The 16,337-nt window shown below is 43.1% G+C and overlaps 1 protein-coding gene across 3 annotated transcripts in view; it reads right to left on the bottom strand.

Annotated features, from left to right (window-relative positions):
* MAPKAPK3 (MAPK activated protein kinase 3) overlaps window positions 1–12,292 on the bottom strand; it is a 50,188-nt gene extending 37,896 nt beyond the window's left edge. The window contains exons 1-2 of one of the 3 annotated variants that reach the window (XM_075096431.1): window positions 12,039–12,292; window positions 10,706–11,056 (exon numbers count right to left, since the gene is read on the bottom strand). In XM_075096431.1, coding sequence (XP_074952532.1) covers window positions 10,706–10,930 — 225 coding nt within the window. In that variant the 5' untranslated portion in view covers window positions 10,931–11,056; window positions 12,039–12,292. The remainder of the gene's footprint in view (window positions 1–10,705; window positions 11,057–12,038) is intronic. The other 2 variants (XM_075096430.1, XM_075096432.1) reach the window with 2 other exon arrangements.
* Window positions 12,293–16,337: the final 4,045 nt, after the last annotated feature.

Here is a 16,337-nt window from a genome sequence, read left to right as displayed (position 1 = left end):
GAAAAACTCTTTTAAAAAGCAGACAACAGAGCAGGGCTTGAAAGAACAGGAAGCTTCTAAGCATCAAAGAACCATCAAGCCTCTTCACCCTCCAAAGTGTCAAATTTTGACTGTAAATTGATTGGAAGGGGAAGAGTGGACCAAAATGAAAGGTTTTTACTCCTCACAAAGACAATGGAGACGTTGTACTGTAGTGTGGCTACAGCAAGGGCCTCTACTGTGGCAAGGCAGCTGAGCTAAAAAATGCAGCCCCCTCCCCTCCCTACCTTGGAGCACTGACATCTTTGGTGTTAACAACTCTGTTGCTGAGGAAACCAGTCTGCTTTTGACAAAGCCACATTGACTAAAAGCAACATGTGGGAAAATGGAATAAGACCCTGAGAGAAATTAATCCTTTACAAGAATAAATCAATAAATTAATTTTTGGTTAAAAGTGGAGCAAGCAAGGGATAGTACTTCCCATCATCAGAGCTACAGGCGAGGAGAACACTGGTAGCTATGGCAGTACCAAATGCCAGACCTTGTGGCACTGCAAGTGGGATTTTAAGGACTCTTCATCCCTAAAATATATGATAGATTTGATGTTAAGGAGTACACATAAGTCCCACACACAACACAGGTGTGCAAGGCAGCTGCTCCCTATCTAGGTTTTAACTGCTCTCCTTGAAAACAAAAACCAAATCCACCCCACAGTATAACAGAAACCAACTGCAGTTACAGATCACTGCACAAGTGCTTTCATAAGAGCTTACAGCTGATTCACACCTAGGCAAGTTCCTCACCCCAGCCAAAATTTCACCACACAAGAAACTTCAGTGGATGAAGAGCATGAGTCACTCCACACCCTGCCGTTTCCAAACAGTTTATATATTTTAGAAGTGCCATCCAAAAAATCAAATGAAAAGGAGTTTTTCCTGAGCTCTCTTTTTACAATAGGCTAAATGCTTAATAAATCTGTCCTTTGCCCTAGCTGACTCAGATCCCAGGAGCTGCCTTAGGGCCTGTTACTTGGATTGCCAGTGTACTTAAAAGAATATTCAAGAAAAAAAAAATCCTGGGAAAGCGCCCATGGAGAAGAGCCAGAGTTTGAACTGGCAAGACTTCAGATCTGTAAACAGGTGCAACTTTAATAAGATGGCTCCTTAGCCAGAACATCCGAAGTTACTCGTAAAGATGGTACATTCAGGGTGGATTGTTTTGGTTTGTGTTCTGTTTTTTTGTTTTCTTTTTTTAAGGAAGTTCAGTAAGCAAACTTTTCTGGAGGAAAAATTAATTTTACATAAATTTAATATTTGCTTTTTCTCTTAAAACAGGCCATGAACACCTCAGTGCAAAATGCCTTATATTACAAAGATTCAGGAACTAGGAGGCCACGCGTAATTTACATGCTGAGCAAGAATTCTCTCCCCTTTCACTCCTGAGGTATTAAAATACGAGAGCATTATAGCTTAATCTCAATTACAGAACTTTGAAGCACCTTAAATACTTAGGAAGCCTGTGTAAAATACCACAGTCCATGCAGTTTATACACTTTGACCGGACCACCAACTTTCACTGGTGACAATGGAAAGAAGTTCTCCCAGTTTTCTAATGAAGTAAACTTGTCATCTACTCTCCACCTCTAACACTGGCCACAACTCTGCCACTTTCCTTTTCATGAATATTGCTGCATCTTCTTCCAGTATAAGGGCCACAATGCAAACAGTTCAACTAACTCTACCGTACCCAAAGAAAAGAGGATAGCTACACAGACAGCTATACTGTTGCTATTAGAATATTACACACTATCCTAAAGTCTGGCATTCTAAGGATATACTTAACATGGAAAAACTTCCATAACAAGGAAACATATGCATATCATATGAGAAATGGAAGCTTTTTCAGGGCCAAGTAAGTAGTAACTGCAAAAACATTTAGGCATGCAAAATGTTGCACATGATTATGGAAACAAATAAATGATTGTGTCTTTTTTCTTTTTAGAAAAAAATAATCACTGTACACAGTTAAGAAATTAACACAGAACAGTCTTTATATGCAAGGGATTAATGTATTAACTTGCTCAAGTAGTTCACGTTGACTCTTGCTTCCAATGGTAGTGACATCTTCCTTCCCTTTGCTTCCCATGAATTTATCACAGCACCAAGATAATCTCTTTTTTCTGTTGAGGCTTAACTACTGTCAGCAAGCTATCATGAGAAGTAATTTATTCTCATAACAGGCTGCTCTTACAGAGGGTGCTACCACAGACAGAGAAAAATATACTAAGGAAAAAAGATCACAGAATCACAGGTCGGAAGGGACCTCAGGGATAGTCTAGTCCAACCTTTCTAGGAAGAGCACAGTCTAGGCAAGATGGCCCAGCACCCTGTCCAGACGACTCCTGAAGGTGTCCAATGTGGCCGAGTCAACCACTTCCCTGGGGAGATTATTCCAATGGTTGACTGTCATCACTGTGAAAAATTTCCCTCTGGTGTCCAATTGGAATCTCCCCAAGAGCAACTTGTGTCCATTCCCCCTTGTCCTCTCCATGTGACTCCTTGTAAAAAGGGAGTCTCCATCTTCTTTGTAGCTGCCCCTTAAGTACTGGTACACAGTGATGAGATCCCCTCTAAGCCTCTTTTTCTCAAGGCTGAATAAACCCAGTTCTCCCAGCCTATCCTCATATGGCAGGCTTCCCAGTCCTTTGATCATCTTGGTGGCCCTTCTCTGGACCCCTTCCAGCATGTCCACATCCTTTTTGTAGAGTGGGGACCAGAACTGTACACAGTACTCCAGGTGTGGCCTGACAAGCGCTGAGTAGAGTGGGATGATGACTTCTTTCTCTCTGCTGGCGATGCCCTTTTGGATGCAACCCAGCATCCTGTTGGCCTTCTTGGCCGCAGCAGCACACTGTTCGCTCATGTTGAGCTTTCTGTCCACCAGGACCCCCAGGTCCCTTTCCACAGAGCTGCTCTCCAGCCAGATGGATCCCAGTCTGTGCTGCACGCCTGGATTATGTTTTCCCAGGTGCATGACCTTATAATTCTTCTTGTTGAACTTCATAAGGTTCTTGCTGGCCCACCCTTCCAGCCTATCCAGATCTTCCTGCAGAGTGGCTCTGCCTTCTGGAGTGTCTACTTCCCCACTCAACTTGGTGTCATCTGCAAACTTCATCAGGCTACCCTTGATGCCATTGTCCAGAACATTTAAAGATGTTGAATAACACTGGGCCCAATATCGATCCCTGGGGGACTCCACTAGTGACAGGTTGCCAGTTTGAGAAAGAGCTATTTACCACCACCCTTTGGGTGCGGCCTGTCAGCCAGTTCCCCACCCACTGCACAGACCACTTGTCTAGGCCGTAACACATCAATTTCTCCAGGAGACTGTGGGGGTCCGTATCAAAGGCCTTGGAGAAGTCCAGGTAAACAATGTCCACCATGTGCCCCATGTCAACCAGGCAAGTCACTTTGTCATAGAAGGCCACCAGGTTTGTCAAGCACGATCTGCCTTTAGTGAAGCCATGTTGGCTTTTCCCAATCGCGTGCTTCATTTGACTTGTGATGGCCCCCAGGAGGATTCGTTCCATAACTTTCCCAGGGGTTGAAGTAAGGCTGATGAGCCTGTAGTTACCCGGATCCGCCCTCGAGCCCTTCTTATAGATAGGGGTAACATTTGCCTTCCTCCAGTCCTCTGGGACATCCCCCGTTCTCCATGACTTCTCGAAGATTATGGAGAGTGGCCTTGCAATGGCATCAGCCAGCTCTCTCAATGCCCTCAGGTGGATGGCATCAGGGCCCATTGATTTGTAGGGGTCAAGCTCCTGTAGTAATTCCTGTACTTACTCTTCCTTCACTGATGGTGGGTTGGTGTTTGGTGTGTGTGAGCCGTGACATTCAGGTGTGGGCTTGATTCTTCTCAAACTATAGAAGATGCTATCAGGTTTTTCCAGTCTAGGCACCTCTTTAGACATGAGGCTGAAGTACACTTGTCTCATAAACGAACTTTAAAATTCTTGCTTATTGCTCCCTTGCACTAAAGCTGATTTGCAAAATCCGGTTATCGGTAATGAGACTCCCAGCTAGCATGATTCAGCAAGGTTTTACTTTAGTTAAATGGAATAGGAGGATTTAGATTCTAAAGGGAGGAGGGAGAGACAAAGAGAAGGGTCTTCTAGTGCAAAGAGGGTATGAAGTGATTAGTGGTGCCTGACTGATATGCACATGTGCTCTCCCTTTAAGCACCTTCCTCACAGTTGAAATAAGACACTTATCTATAACACTTTCTCAGATCTTTGAACCTGGGTGAAGGCCGGGGAATGTACCTTGATCCTCCCGAGCTTTGCTGCAACACAAGTCAGGGTATAACTTGTGCCAGCTAGCTAGGAGACTGGAAGAGAACACAGAAGGAGTAAAGTTGCATCAACATAGTTTTAGTTTTTCAGGAAGGCTTAAAAGTTTAAAGCGTTTGCCTTTATGTTTGCACTTTATAGGCTCAATGAACTGCCACTGAACCTAGTAAGAATTTACTACACATGGTTTTATTATTTCAGACCAAGCCCATCATTATTCTTTTTTTAAATTATTTGCTGTATTTCAAATAAGAAGACTAGTCAAGAATATCAGATCTTCAATGTAAATTAATAAAGTCCACCTTTTTAAAATTAACTAGTCCAACTGATGCTCTGGAAGGTGCCATTCTGGCCCAAATATGTACAAAGTACTGAAAGACTCAGGTCTTGAATGACTCACTCGTTTAAAAACAATCCTTGCAGCAGTAGAAACGACCCACTTTTTAATCGACTGAATGTTATTTTAGGTATTTTATGCATATTTACGTAATACTTACCAAGATTGGCACTGAAAGATAAAATTCAAGGACCAGTCTCATGCTATTGGTATTTTAGGTACTCCTCCATACACTGGGGGCTGCCATTTAACTAGAACTTTTCTGAACTCATATTCATCCTATGCTGTATCCGACTTAGATCTACAACACATAGCTGCTGGAGTTTATTACTCACACTCAGCTGTGTTACTGACACTGAATTTACTGTAGCATGCTATAAACCAGTATAAATAGGGTGCAGGAAACATGATAGGTAAGAGTGAACTACAGAATACTTCACTAGAAAGTGCTAATTTCCTCCTGAAGAATACAATCACTCCAGTAAAGCAAGAGCTCGTTCATTCTGCATAAAACCTAACCAACAGTTACACTTGGTTCCCCTGAATTCCCACCACAGTTCTATCTTAGTACAACATTATTCTTCCTTATTCTAAAAATGTTGAAGTGTTTCATTCCTAATCTGGCATAATTTTCTTCTCTTCTGAAAATGCAATCTATAGCATTTAAGAAGCTTGTTCACATTTCCTATTCTACAATCAACCATCAGCCTAAAATAACCTTCACTTTCACTATATGCATTGCCTTCTCCACTGCTACATTCTTTTCCCTGACCATCATATTATTTCAGGCGATAAGCAGGGTATTTTAAAATTATCAGCTATTTAAATAACTTGCAAAACAAATACTTTGGGCTGTACAGTCTCCCATTTGTAAGCAATCATGACCTGATTTCAGGGTATACTAACTGAAAACAGACTATCCAGCAATTAGCTTACATGATGTAGTATTATTTAACACCATCAGAAACGTTAAAATTGAGTGAGACAGAAATGTAGCTCAAGACTAAATTAAGGTGGTACAGAACGACTATCTTTATCCACAGCAACTCCACTTTGAAAAACAGAACAACATTCTCTATGTAGCCCTATGTGAGGTTTCCAAAAACCATTTTGGGCACGATATTTTTTTTTCCCCAGATTTCTTCCTCCATTACCTTCTTTCCTTCCTTCTGAGCACAAAGGTTTGCTAATACTCTTATGGATAACAGCAGAGCCTTCTACTCTATGATTATCATTTATATCATTCACCAAAAGTTCCTTAAATCTAAAAGGCAAGGAGCTTGTCCATTTTTGTGTTTGCTTTTTACTTTATTTAACCTTCAGCCTTCACTTATTTGTCTCCAAATCAGCAAGTCATGTACACTGTATTGTTGGCACTTACCAGCACAGGACATTAGCCATGAGGCAGGGTCATGGCTTACCTCACTGTTTACTGTGGAGGATAAGACCGATGAACTAGCAGGTCCATTCATATCTAGTCCACCTTAACCTGGAAGTCTCAGATGACTGGAAGGGAGGCCCAGTATACAGCACATATACACTGTGCTTAGCAGAGAACTTTACAACTGCTATACTGCTATTCAGGAGAGTTTTCATATCATGGAATGGCCTGAGTTGGAAAGGACCCACAAGGATTACCAAGTCCAACTCCTGTCCCTGCACAGGACAACCCCAAACTCACACCATATTTCTGAGGGCATTGTCCAAGCGCTTCTTGAATATTGCCAGACTTGGTGCCATGACTACCTCCCTGAGGAGCCTGTTCCAGTGCTCCACCACCCTCTGGGCAAAGAACCTTTTCCTAATATCCAATCTAAATCCCACCTGGCACATCTTCCTGACATTCCCTTGATCCTGTCATTGGTCACCATAGAGAAGAGATCAGGGCCTGCCCCTCCTCCGCCTCTTGTGAGGAAGCTGTAGACTGCAATGAGGTCTCCCCTCAGTCTCCTCCAGGCTGAACAAACCAAGTGACTTTAGGTATCAAAAGTACCAACATGCTCACAACCATTGTACTTTGTTTTCCTGAAGTTCCAATGGTCTTTGTTTTGCTGCTATGCCTGAATTGTCCGTCCTTTTCTTCTCCTGGAAAGGAGCAACATCTGTTTACTGAAGGTAAATAGTATGCCAGCGACATGTAACACTGTTTTTACACCCTGTAGCAGCCACTGAAATCTTGAAGCTGCAGATGCAGAGAAGTCCCAATACCTCAGCAGAAGGCCCTCTAGCTCTCTTTTCTTGATCCCAACTCTGTCTGAGCCCTTTCTAACTATCTTTCACAAAAATAAAGTAGGTCATCAGATCCATTGAAATATTATTTTGACACCACTTAGCAAGAATTTGTGCCCAAAAAAAAAAAAGTAGTGAGGGGAAAAGAACAAGGAACTGGGGTTATTTTAATGGGCAGCAAATCCCAGGAGTCCACATTTATCCTTATAGGCAGTCACCTATTTTGGTCTCCTCCTCTCCCTAAAAACAGGGAGGAGTGTGAAAAAAAGCAGAGAACACTCAGGCTCATGGTAGTGTTAAAGGAGTGGAGGTCAAATTTTAGCCCCAAAAGGTAAAGCGAACAGAAGGGGGGCAGGCTGGCAAAGAGGAGATAGAAATAGAAGAGTGACTAGACTTCACTTGACTGCTATTTCTGGATCAACTATGGGAAGAGATCCGAGAAGATTTTCTATTTGCAAGGGAGAGAGACTAAAACATAATTGCCTTCTAGAAGGCCACAGTCCTGCACAGCAGTTTTGTTTATGCTTCTACTTTTCTAAATCCCTGCATTCTCACTATTTGGAAACAGTGCTGTTCAGCCAAAATGTCATTATGCATCTAAGTGAATAACCAGATTAGATTTTCTGGAGCAGGACAGCATTGCGTGTGGCATTTCAATCTAACAGAAACAAAGCTGACAGCACACTGTAAGTGTGGAGCAAAACAGTGCCAAGCAGAGTAAACTAAGCCACATAATACTTTAGGAAAATCACCAAAGCCCTGCAGTACCTCAGAAAGGATATCTGGTGTTTCCCACTCTAAAATGATGAGAGAAATTCTAACTAGTTCCACTTACAGACACAGACTAAAGAAAGCAACAAGGACCTCCCAATTAAAGTATGCAGTGCTTGACTGACACATGGCTCTGGTGATGACTGTTTCTGCCTGTTTGAGCCCTTTCCTCTTGAGTACCTCAGTTAAAATCCCTTCCATTGAGTAATTTCTGTCCAGATCCTGGCTGTGCTGGCTTTGTTCCCATGTAAAAGAAAACCTGCAGGCAGAAAGCAGTGCCATCTGCCAAGTCAGAACCTGCTTTAATGGGCAAGTTTGGTGTGAAGGGGAACAGACTATTATGCTTTATCCTCAGCGGCAGGAGCGATGTTTTTCCTTTCCCAGGAGTAGTTACAGTGAGTACTCTCACACCTTAGAGTATTTGCCCACAAATACATGTATATCTCAATGGATACTGCATGAGCAAACTCCACGGGGAAGAAAAACCCCAGCATCCCTTTTTCCTGTTCAACTTGCAATTCAATCTTTACATTTCTCTTTACCTGTCAGACCAGGTTTTTTTTTTTTTCCTGTGACAGTTTCATCAGCCTCCACTTTCTATTCCTCTAAGTGAATGATAACCCCACCATCACACCTAGGAAGCCCAAGCAGTGGCAAGGTGGAAATGCCAAGGCCCTATTGTCCCTACAAAGGGAATTCTGCACTGGAGCTGTTTCTGAACAGGTGTTTTTCCAAGTTTCTTGTCCCTTTTCTATAACTGCTTTGACTGGATGGTTTGCTCTGAAGCCTCATCTGGAACAGTTTGGAACTTGTGTGGCCCAGTTCAGGTTTCATGAGAAAGAACAGAAAAACTTCCTCTGAATATTTTAATCCTTGCAAATATCTTCAGGGCTAGGAAAGGACATTTCTATTCTTGCCCATTAACCAAGCACAGTTTTTATCTTTCCTTGTTGGGTAATCTTCTCATTAGAATCTCTCATCTTTGGAGAGAACAGTGGATTCTTTCTGGGCTGCTGGCAGTTTTATTTAATTGTATATTTAACTTTTTATTCGGCACTTAAACTCGTAATGATGAGAAATACATATATGCAAGCAGCAAACTATTACCTGCCATTTAAACTCCACAGAGAACTCATAAACATCTTAATTTTTCTGTCCCTTTCAAAAGAAAAGTGCACACATTCCAAAGCGGGGGTGAGGGGGGTGGGGAAGGGAGACGACAACACATACATAACATAATTTCAGTGATATATTATCCATTACTGACAAAACTCCAGTTTAGAAATGGGGAGGGAGTGCTTTGGTCCTTAAAATATTTTGAAAGTTCTGAAAAAAATCAGCCAACTCAATCATTACTAAACTGGTGTTAGAGCATCTACTATAGGTTCCTCCTCCCTGTCAGGCAGAAGATATTTTGTCAGGGCACTGCAACTTTACCTTTCTTCTCCCCTTTCCCAACTGAATGCTGAATTAAAAATACTTTACATGCACTAGAATCCATAGGAATGCATTTCCTATTTGATTCCAGAGCTACAGAATTTGCTCTGGAACACACTTGTTGCCACTGGATTGTGCTCTGGAATGGCAACTTCTATTTCAAAATGCTTCCAGCCCTTATGACTGCAAAACCTTTGAAGTATGAATGGTATACAATCTACAACAAAGCCGCTGAACTCTTCAGAAACAGCAGAACAGCTTCAGTATTAACTATTATCCTTCATCACAGTATGCTAAGTATAGAACTAATGTTGATAGCACTTAAGAATGATCCGATTAATGGATCACTTCAGAGTTGTAAAAGCCTGACATTCTCCTATGCAGGCACAAAACCCCAGTACTTTCAGTCTGTTTGCCAAAACCTCGAATTTCCCCCATCATAAACTTCTGTGTCAGCTACGTGAAGCTAATACAAAACACAGTGTGATAAAGAAAATGAGTGTGTTGCAAAAATGTGAATTAATCGGCATGTTATTGTATTATAAGCTTTTCTAGTTTCTCTATTAAAAATCTTTTCAATACAGTAAAGCTATTTCCAGTCTGTTCTATCAAAGCACAAAGGCTTTGCTGGAGATGGCAGTTCTAGCTTGGTAAGACCGTATCCAGACCTTGGCAGACCTTCCAGCTGACAACTAGCAAATTTGTCTGGCTGCCAGCAAACGTGGAGTGTGAGGTTTAAGAAAAGGAAGGGGACCTGAAAGCCTTCTAGACATCCCAGCTAATCAGATTAATACCAGCAAGGACTTGGTAACATTCTTAATTAATTCTCATTACAATTACTTCAGCTGGTTTTCAGTCTTACCATACAGAACTATACTGGTTCTCATTTGAGCTGATTTTTTTTCCCTAACAATATGGTTTAAAAGCATCAGGGAAACCTTCAGGTTTAAAAGCTGCAGAGTGTAAGGCAGGTAAGCTTTATGTTCTCTAATGAATTGTTATTGCTCCATTTATTTAAATGATACTTATCACCATAAATATCTACTAAGCTTACTTGCCAATATTGGCCTAATCGGTGCTTTCCCAGGTAATACCCTTCTGTAAATGAATCACAAAAATAAAGAGGAGAATAAGTGAATAAACAATTAGAAATGCCCCTTAAGAGAAGTCTTCTAAGGGAGGAAAGCCTGAAGACCAATGAACATTTGAATACTTCCTGGTTTAGGCCTATTTCATTGCACAAGATCCAAAATAGTTTCCTTTCCAAGTATTGCATAATATGTTCATTCAAAATCTAGCAAGCTTTCTCACAGAACACACCAAGACACTGTTCTCTCCCTCGCTTTTTTGTCTTTTAAATATGAACACGAGAATTTCACAGCTGATAATATTCTTCTGCAAACTCACACAGAATATTCTGGAAAAGAGTCAAATTTAGACTACAGTGTTGTAAGTAATAGCAAATGTCTCCACATACTCAAATTCTTCATGCAGCACACTCTTGAAATGTAAGCAACAGAACAAGTAGCTTTTACAGAGCTTTGGAATTGAACTCTGGCCTCCAAACCATAAATACGGAAAAAAGGAAAAAGCCTACATACCTTCAAAGCACATTTCTGGCCTGTCTCCTTGTTGAAACACTCCAGTACTTTGCCATTGATTCCTAACCCTAGCACCCGTTTGGAGAGTTTGTAGTCATCCGTAACTGCATGTTTTTTTATCTCTAGTTTGACATGGGCCAGTCCCCCAGGCAAGGATTTCACGCTGCTCTTGCTATCCACTTGACTCTCTGGCTGGGATTCCTGTTCACCTTCACTTTGTTCCATATCAGGGAAGAGGCTGAGATGACAGAGATACCCAACAGATTCCCTGTGGGGTATCCTCAGCAGAGTCCCTCCTCTTAGGCAATCATACCCTGTGCTTCAAGCAGTCCATTTGCTTGCCATTTAGTCCTGAGTAAAAATGTAAATGAGTATTAGTAATTAATGTGAACCAACCATTCCCTCACCTAACCACTTTTCTCTCTTCCTTTCTTAAAAAGATCGCCAGGTGCTAGAGACACCAAAAGTGGAGGTTCACCTCAGGAAAGCACACTTTGTTTAGCTTTACAGACCAGTCACCCCAGTTCCAATATGTACAGCTATCAGTCCACAGTTACAGATTATTGCTTTTACTACAAGACCCTGTGCTGAGTCTTGGACTAAAGTCTTACTCAGCTAAGCTCTATACAACAGAACAGAGATGGCTTCAGCTTCAAGGAGCTTATAAACCTGCATCAACAACTTGTTGCCTCAACATTTTGTGTAGAAATCTCCACAATGGTGTCTTGCCTTGTCCTGACGCTCCAAGTTATGCAAGAAAACCATAGCTGGATTAAATCCCAGAAGGGTACCGCCTGGGCAGGCATCAGACCTGATGCTGGGCCAGCACTTACCAAATTGCCCTGGTCCAGAGAGCAAGGGGCAGGTGCGGCATTACTTAGGGGACCATCGAACCACCCAAAAACTCGGGAGATGCAACGGCGTGGCTCCCAAAGTCAAGGAGCTGCCTGACACCACTGGGACCAGAGGCCCTCTCAGGAGCACAGCCCCGGGGCAGGTACCGGTTCCAGGGCCCCCGAGCCCCTTAACATGGCTGAGCCACGAGCAGGCAAAGCGCCACGGGGAGGCTAAGAGCCGTTCCTCGGGCCAGGGCGAGGTCTGCCGGTCCCGAGGCCTGACCAGCAGACAGCCGCCCCGGGCGGGGGAGCAGCTCCCTCAGGCCCCCCGCACTGCAAGGCGGAGGGCGGGAAAGCCCAGAGGCGGGAAAACCCTAAGGTGAGGTGAGGCGAGGAGAGCCCCGCCCCACGGCCCGCAGGGAAGGGAGCGGCGTGGGGGGAACCGCCGGGGTGGTAACGGGGGGCTCCACCGCCGTGCCCCGCCGGAGGACGGTTACCTGTGGCAGTGCGGCGCGGCCCCATCCGAGGCTTCCCGGTGCGGAGTCCCGGAAGGCGGGGTCTGCCTAAGCCCGCCCCGCCGCCTTGGGCAGGTGCGCGCCGCCTCTCCCCTAGCGCTGAGGGGAGGCTGCTGCCGGCGGCACCCGAACCGACCCGACCCCGGGGGAACCGGTAGGTTCCCCCGGGGTCGGGCCAGGCCGGGCCCCGCATGGGCTGAAGGGGGAGCGATGGCGGGGAACGCCTTGGCGGCTCCCAGCTTGTGCCGCAGCGCGCCCGCGCGGTGGCGTGGAGGCCACGATCGCTGCTTTTAGGAAGGGGAAAGGATTGACGCGTTCACCCTAAAACCTGTTTTACACAGTAAGGCTGTTGCTACGGAGCAAAGCGTTGAGACCCGATACTGGACAGACTGTGATCCTTTAGGCACTGTGGCTACCGAAATAGTGGGTGCTGTTATTAAAAGCGACCTTTTCTACCGAACAAGCGGTCAGTATTTCTCTGCACTTTTGTATGCACAGTCAGGATATTGAAAGTGATGGTTCCCACAGCAACTGTCGCTCATTGCTGATGCACAGAGTGTAGTTCCAGGGATGTGAAATGCTGAGTTTTTTCCTACATGTGAAGATGAGTCATGCGTTGAAATGGAGCTGTATTTGTATCACTGGAAAGAGCTTGAAGTTCACATGCTTTATGAGTTAAAAATACATTTGTCATTTTATATAACACAATGGCATCTGGAGTTCTAGCAGTTAGGAAAATAATTAAAAGGGCTAATGAGTCCTTCCTCCAAGGGATAAAAAGTAGTTCAGCTTAGCACAATGCAGATCTGCAGTACCTCACCATGTGATGTGACGCTACAGCTATTCTGCCTCAGGTTTCCCTTCCAGGCTTTCAGCAGTTCAGCTGCTGAAGGCCCTGGTCCTCTGATTCAGTTCACCTATTCTGGGCTAATCAAATCCCAGAGGAACACAGCTATTTCCAATCTTTCCTTCTCAGGTTTACCTTCCAGTCTTCTTAGGCTTTGCATCACCTCCCACTGTGGCAATCTCAGGGAAATGTATACATAACTGTAAGCTCCCAGGTTGCAAACCTTCAATAACACTCTTCTGTAGCCGGCAGCCTGCTCTTATTTTCCTTCCTATGGCTTCTGCCTGTATTTGCTGTTTTGTTTGTCCTGGATGGTAATTTCCTTCTCTTTGCAACAGGTAACTATAGTCTTCTTCCCAGCCCTCAGTCACTGGGGGCCAGGCCCTTCAGAAAACTTCTAAATCTCTCAGCCCTCTTCTGTATTCTATAATTTGAGAAATATACTCACTCACACTGATTTGTAGCTCCTATTCCCAGTCCCACTTCTGATCTTTCCATGTAACTCTTACACAAAAGTCTATTGCTGAACAAAGCAAGCAGAAGTTACAATGGCTAGCACATTAATGCTGGCAGAAGGCAATTTATGGCCCTATTCTGGGAAATATTAAACATTGCAAAAATTCCAAACAGATGTCTCCTGAAGGGTTTGCTATATTTTAAAGAGTATGTCAGAAGCAAGGAATTTCATTAAGAAATTATGACTTTCTAAGTATTACAAGAATGAGGTTCTACAAAATAAGCTTTGCGTGGAAAGAAAGGAGGAAAGATGAGGGAATAAGACAGGATTCTTCTGTGTGAAGTGAGTTGGTTTGACATGTCTCTGTTACGAACAGTGTCCCACTGAGAAGAGTTCAACTGGTAGGATACAAAAGACATTTTTCAAGTCCCTGTTTGAAACAATACCTTACTGAAAGCTATGCTTGTTTGGGTACGCTACTTGATGCTGTCTATATGTGCTCTTAACAAAGTTCACTGTTTCACCAACAAGCAGTAATAAGTTTAAACAGGGCAAAGACCTTAAAAATCTAGTGTGAACTGTGGTTAATAAGGCCTTACACCAACCTTCTGCTAATTTCACCCACCATAAACTCCAAGAAAACCTTTCCAGCACCAGTCCAAGTATCAAATAGTCTCACTGTACACAAGGATGACCACCACTGAGGAACAAAACGCAAATACATTCCCTTGCTTTTTGTGTTCATTTTTTGTCTTAGGTAGGCTGTCTGGGCACAAAGCGTATCCCTACCCCAGGCAAAACAATAGTATCATGTGCAGAAAGCCTTTAAAACCAATGAGAGAGACAGTATTTCCCAATATCTAAAAGTCTTTGCAACAAAGTGTTTTCACAAGTAACAAGGTTGCAATCTGATACCGTAAGTAACAGCCAAAAGTGTCACATGCTCTTGTACTAAACTTCTAAATCTCTTCCACCGGACATCTCCCCTGATTTTGCTTAGCTGATGCTTGTTTTTCAATGTTATTCCGACCATGCTCGGCAGCCACAAAGCAGCCCAGTCTGGGTGCTGCACTAGTGAAATGACCCTCCTCTAGTGACCTGGTGTGGTGTCTCAGGCGACTGTCCCTGCAAACCCGCGTCGGGTACCCACGCTGAGATTCCTGCACTTGTAAATCCTGGCCTTTGCAATCCACATGCAGTTTGTACAGAGCTGAGAATGTTCATTTGTGCAATATCCTTCTCTTAAGCTGCTTAAGGTTTTATAATTTCTCTGGCAAGCGGCACATATCTTGGAGTTAACCTGGTTAACCATTTAGCCCCAACACCTCTGAAACCCTAAAGGCAAGCAAGCGCAGTGCAGTCCCCTTGGCTGCAGCCATAGCCCTGTCTGGCTCTGGGAGCATTTCTCATAATGTCTGCATTCAAATGCCAGTTTTAGATCTCCCTGGAAATTACATCTCATAGGATCAAAAACTTACACTGCAGATCCTGCCGCTTCTCTTTGTGCTCGTGTCAGGTTGAACCGCGTTAGCATCCTTTGGAGGTACTGATGGAGGACACGCTGACAGGCCCACTGCAGCTTAATGTGCTGGGGGACGTTTTTCATTGAAAAAGATGTTTTTATTTATTTATTGATGTTTGCTTTTTGAAGTTATTTTTAAAAAACAGTATTATTACAGGATAAGAGCTCACTATGGCAAAAGTTCTTTCATCCTCACAAAAATCCCTAAAACTGTAAATTAAATATTAATCTGGTTTTTACCAAAAATCCCCAACAGCAACAACACAAAACAACTTATTTCAAGAGAGAATTTAGTAGCTCAGATATGCCTGCCTTTCTCCAAACTAGAAGAGTAGCTTATAGGAGAAAATAACCAAACAATAAGGCCCTAATCTTGCAATAAGCTTTGGGGCAGCAGCCCCGTCTCTCTAAGCTAGCGTGTTAATCCTGTGAAGCTTCATACTTCAGCCAGCAAGCAGTTCAGATATGCTGTTCCTACTTTTGTCATGTCTTGGATATCACAGATACCTGGTTTACATGCAGAAAGCACTGCTGTTTGACTACAGAAGGTTGATTTTGGCTCTCCCACTGGGTATTGTCACTGCCCTTTTGCCATGCTGTAGCAATTCAGTAACAGTAATATCTGGGATCAAAGACATGTGAGACTTTAAAATATCTCATTTCTTAACAAAACCAAAATGAAATATCTGAGTTTGCTCTCATCTGGAAAGCTAGGAAAGCTGATATCATCAAATGTTCTTTGAGGGATGGCACATTTTTGAGGAGTGATACCTACCCAAATGCTACAGTTACCTGAGCTTATTTATATACAAAATTGATTTGCACAGAGGTTAGTCCTCTGATAGCAATGTCTTGTGGAAATCAATATTAGCTACAGGAGAGAAAATACCACCATCAGCTGAAAATATAGTGATGTGTTTTTTTTCTGAAACATTGCTTCCTCTGAGTAACAGCTATGTATTTTTTCTGGTGTTATGAGAAATCCACTCTCTGGGATGCATTACATAGATGTCACCAAAGAGAAAACCCTCTGCATTGTCAGGTTGAAGGGAGGACACAGCTTTGTCTGACTGGGTGGTTACAACAACCTTATTAAATCCCCCAGGAAATTCTTCAAAAACTGCATTTGTGATATTAAAAGAAAGAAAGGGCAGCTCTGCAGCACAATATTGTGATATGAAGGAGAAGAAGGACCTTTAGTTAGTCTGCCATGTACACAGTGGTCTGAAAGAGAGACTCTATACATGTTTTTTTGCCTTTCTTTCAGTTCTGCTCTGGCAGTGTCTGTCTCAGACTTATCAAAAAGAAAAGAAAAAAAAAGGAAAAAAAAAAAAGAAGAAAGAAAAGCCCAACAAGAAGCCAGAAATGGAAATAGTTTCTATTACCCATACAACTAGGAAAGCTCATCAGCAAACAGCCTGGCTCTTTTCTCTCTGTTGCTGAGGAACAAAAAAC

Source organism: Phalacrocorax aristotelis, chromosome 6, assembly GCF_949628215.1.
Source record: "Phalacrocorax aristotelis chromosome 6, bGulAri2.1, whole genome shotgun sequence".
Classification (NCBI taxonomy): domain Eukaryota; kingdom Metazoa; phylum Chordata; class Aves; order Suliformes; family Phalacrocoracidae; genus Phalacrocorax; species Phalacrocorax aristotelis.
This window is presented reverse-complemented; position numbering and strand designations above follow the sequence as displayed.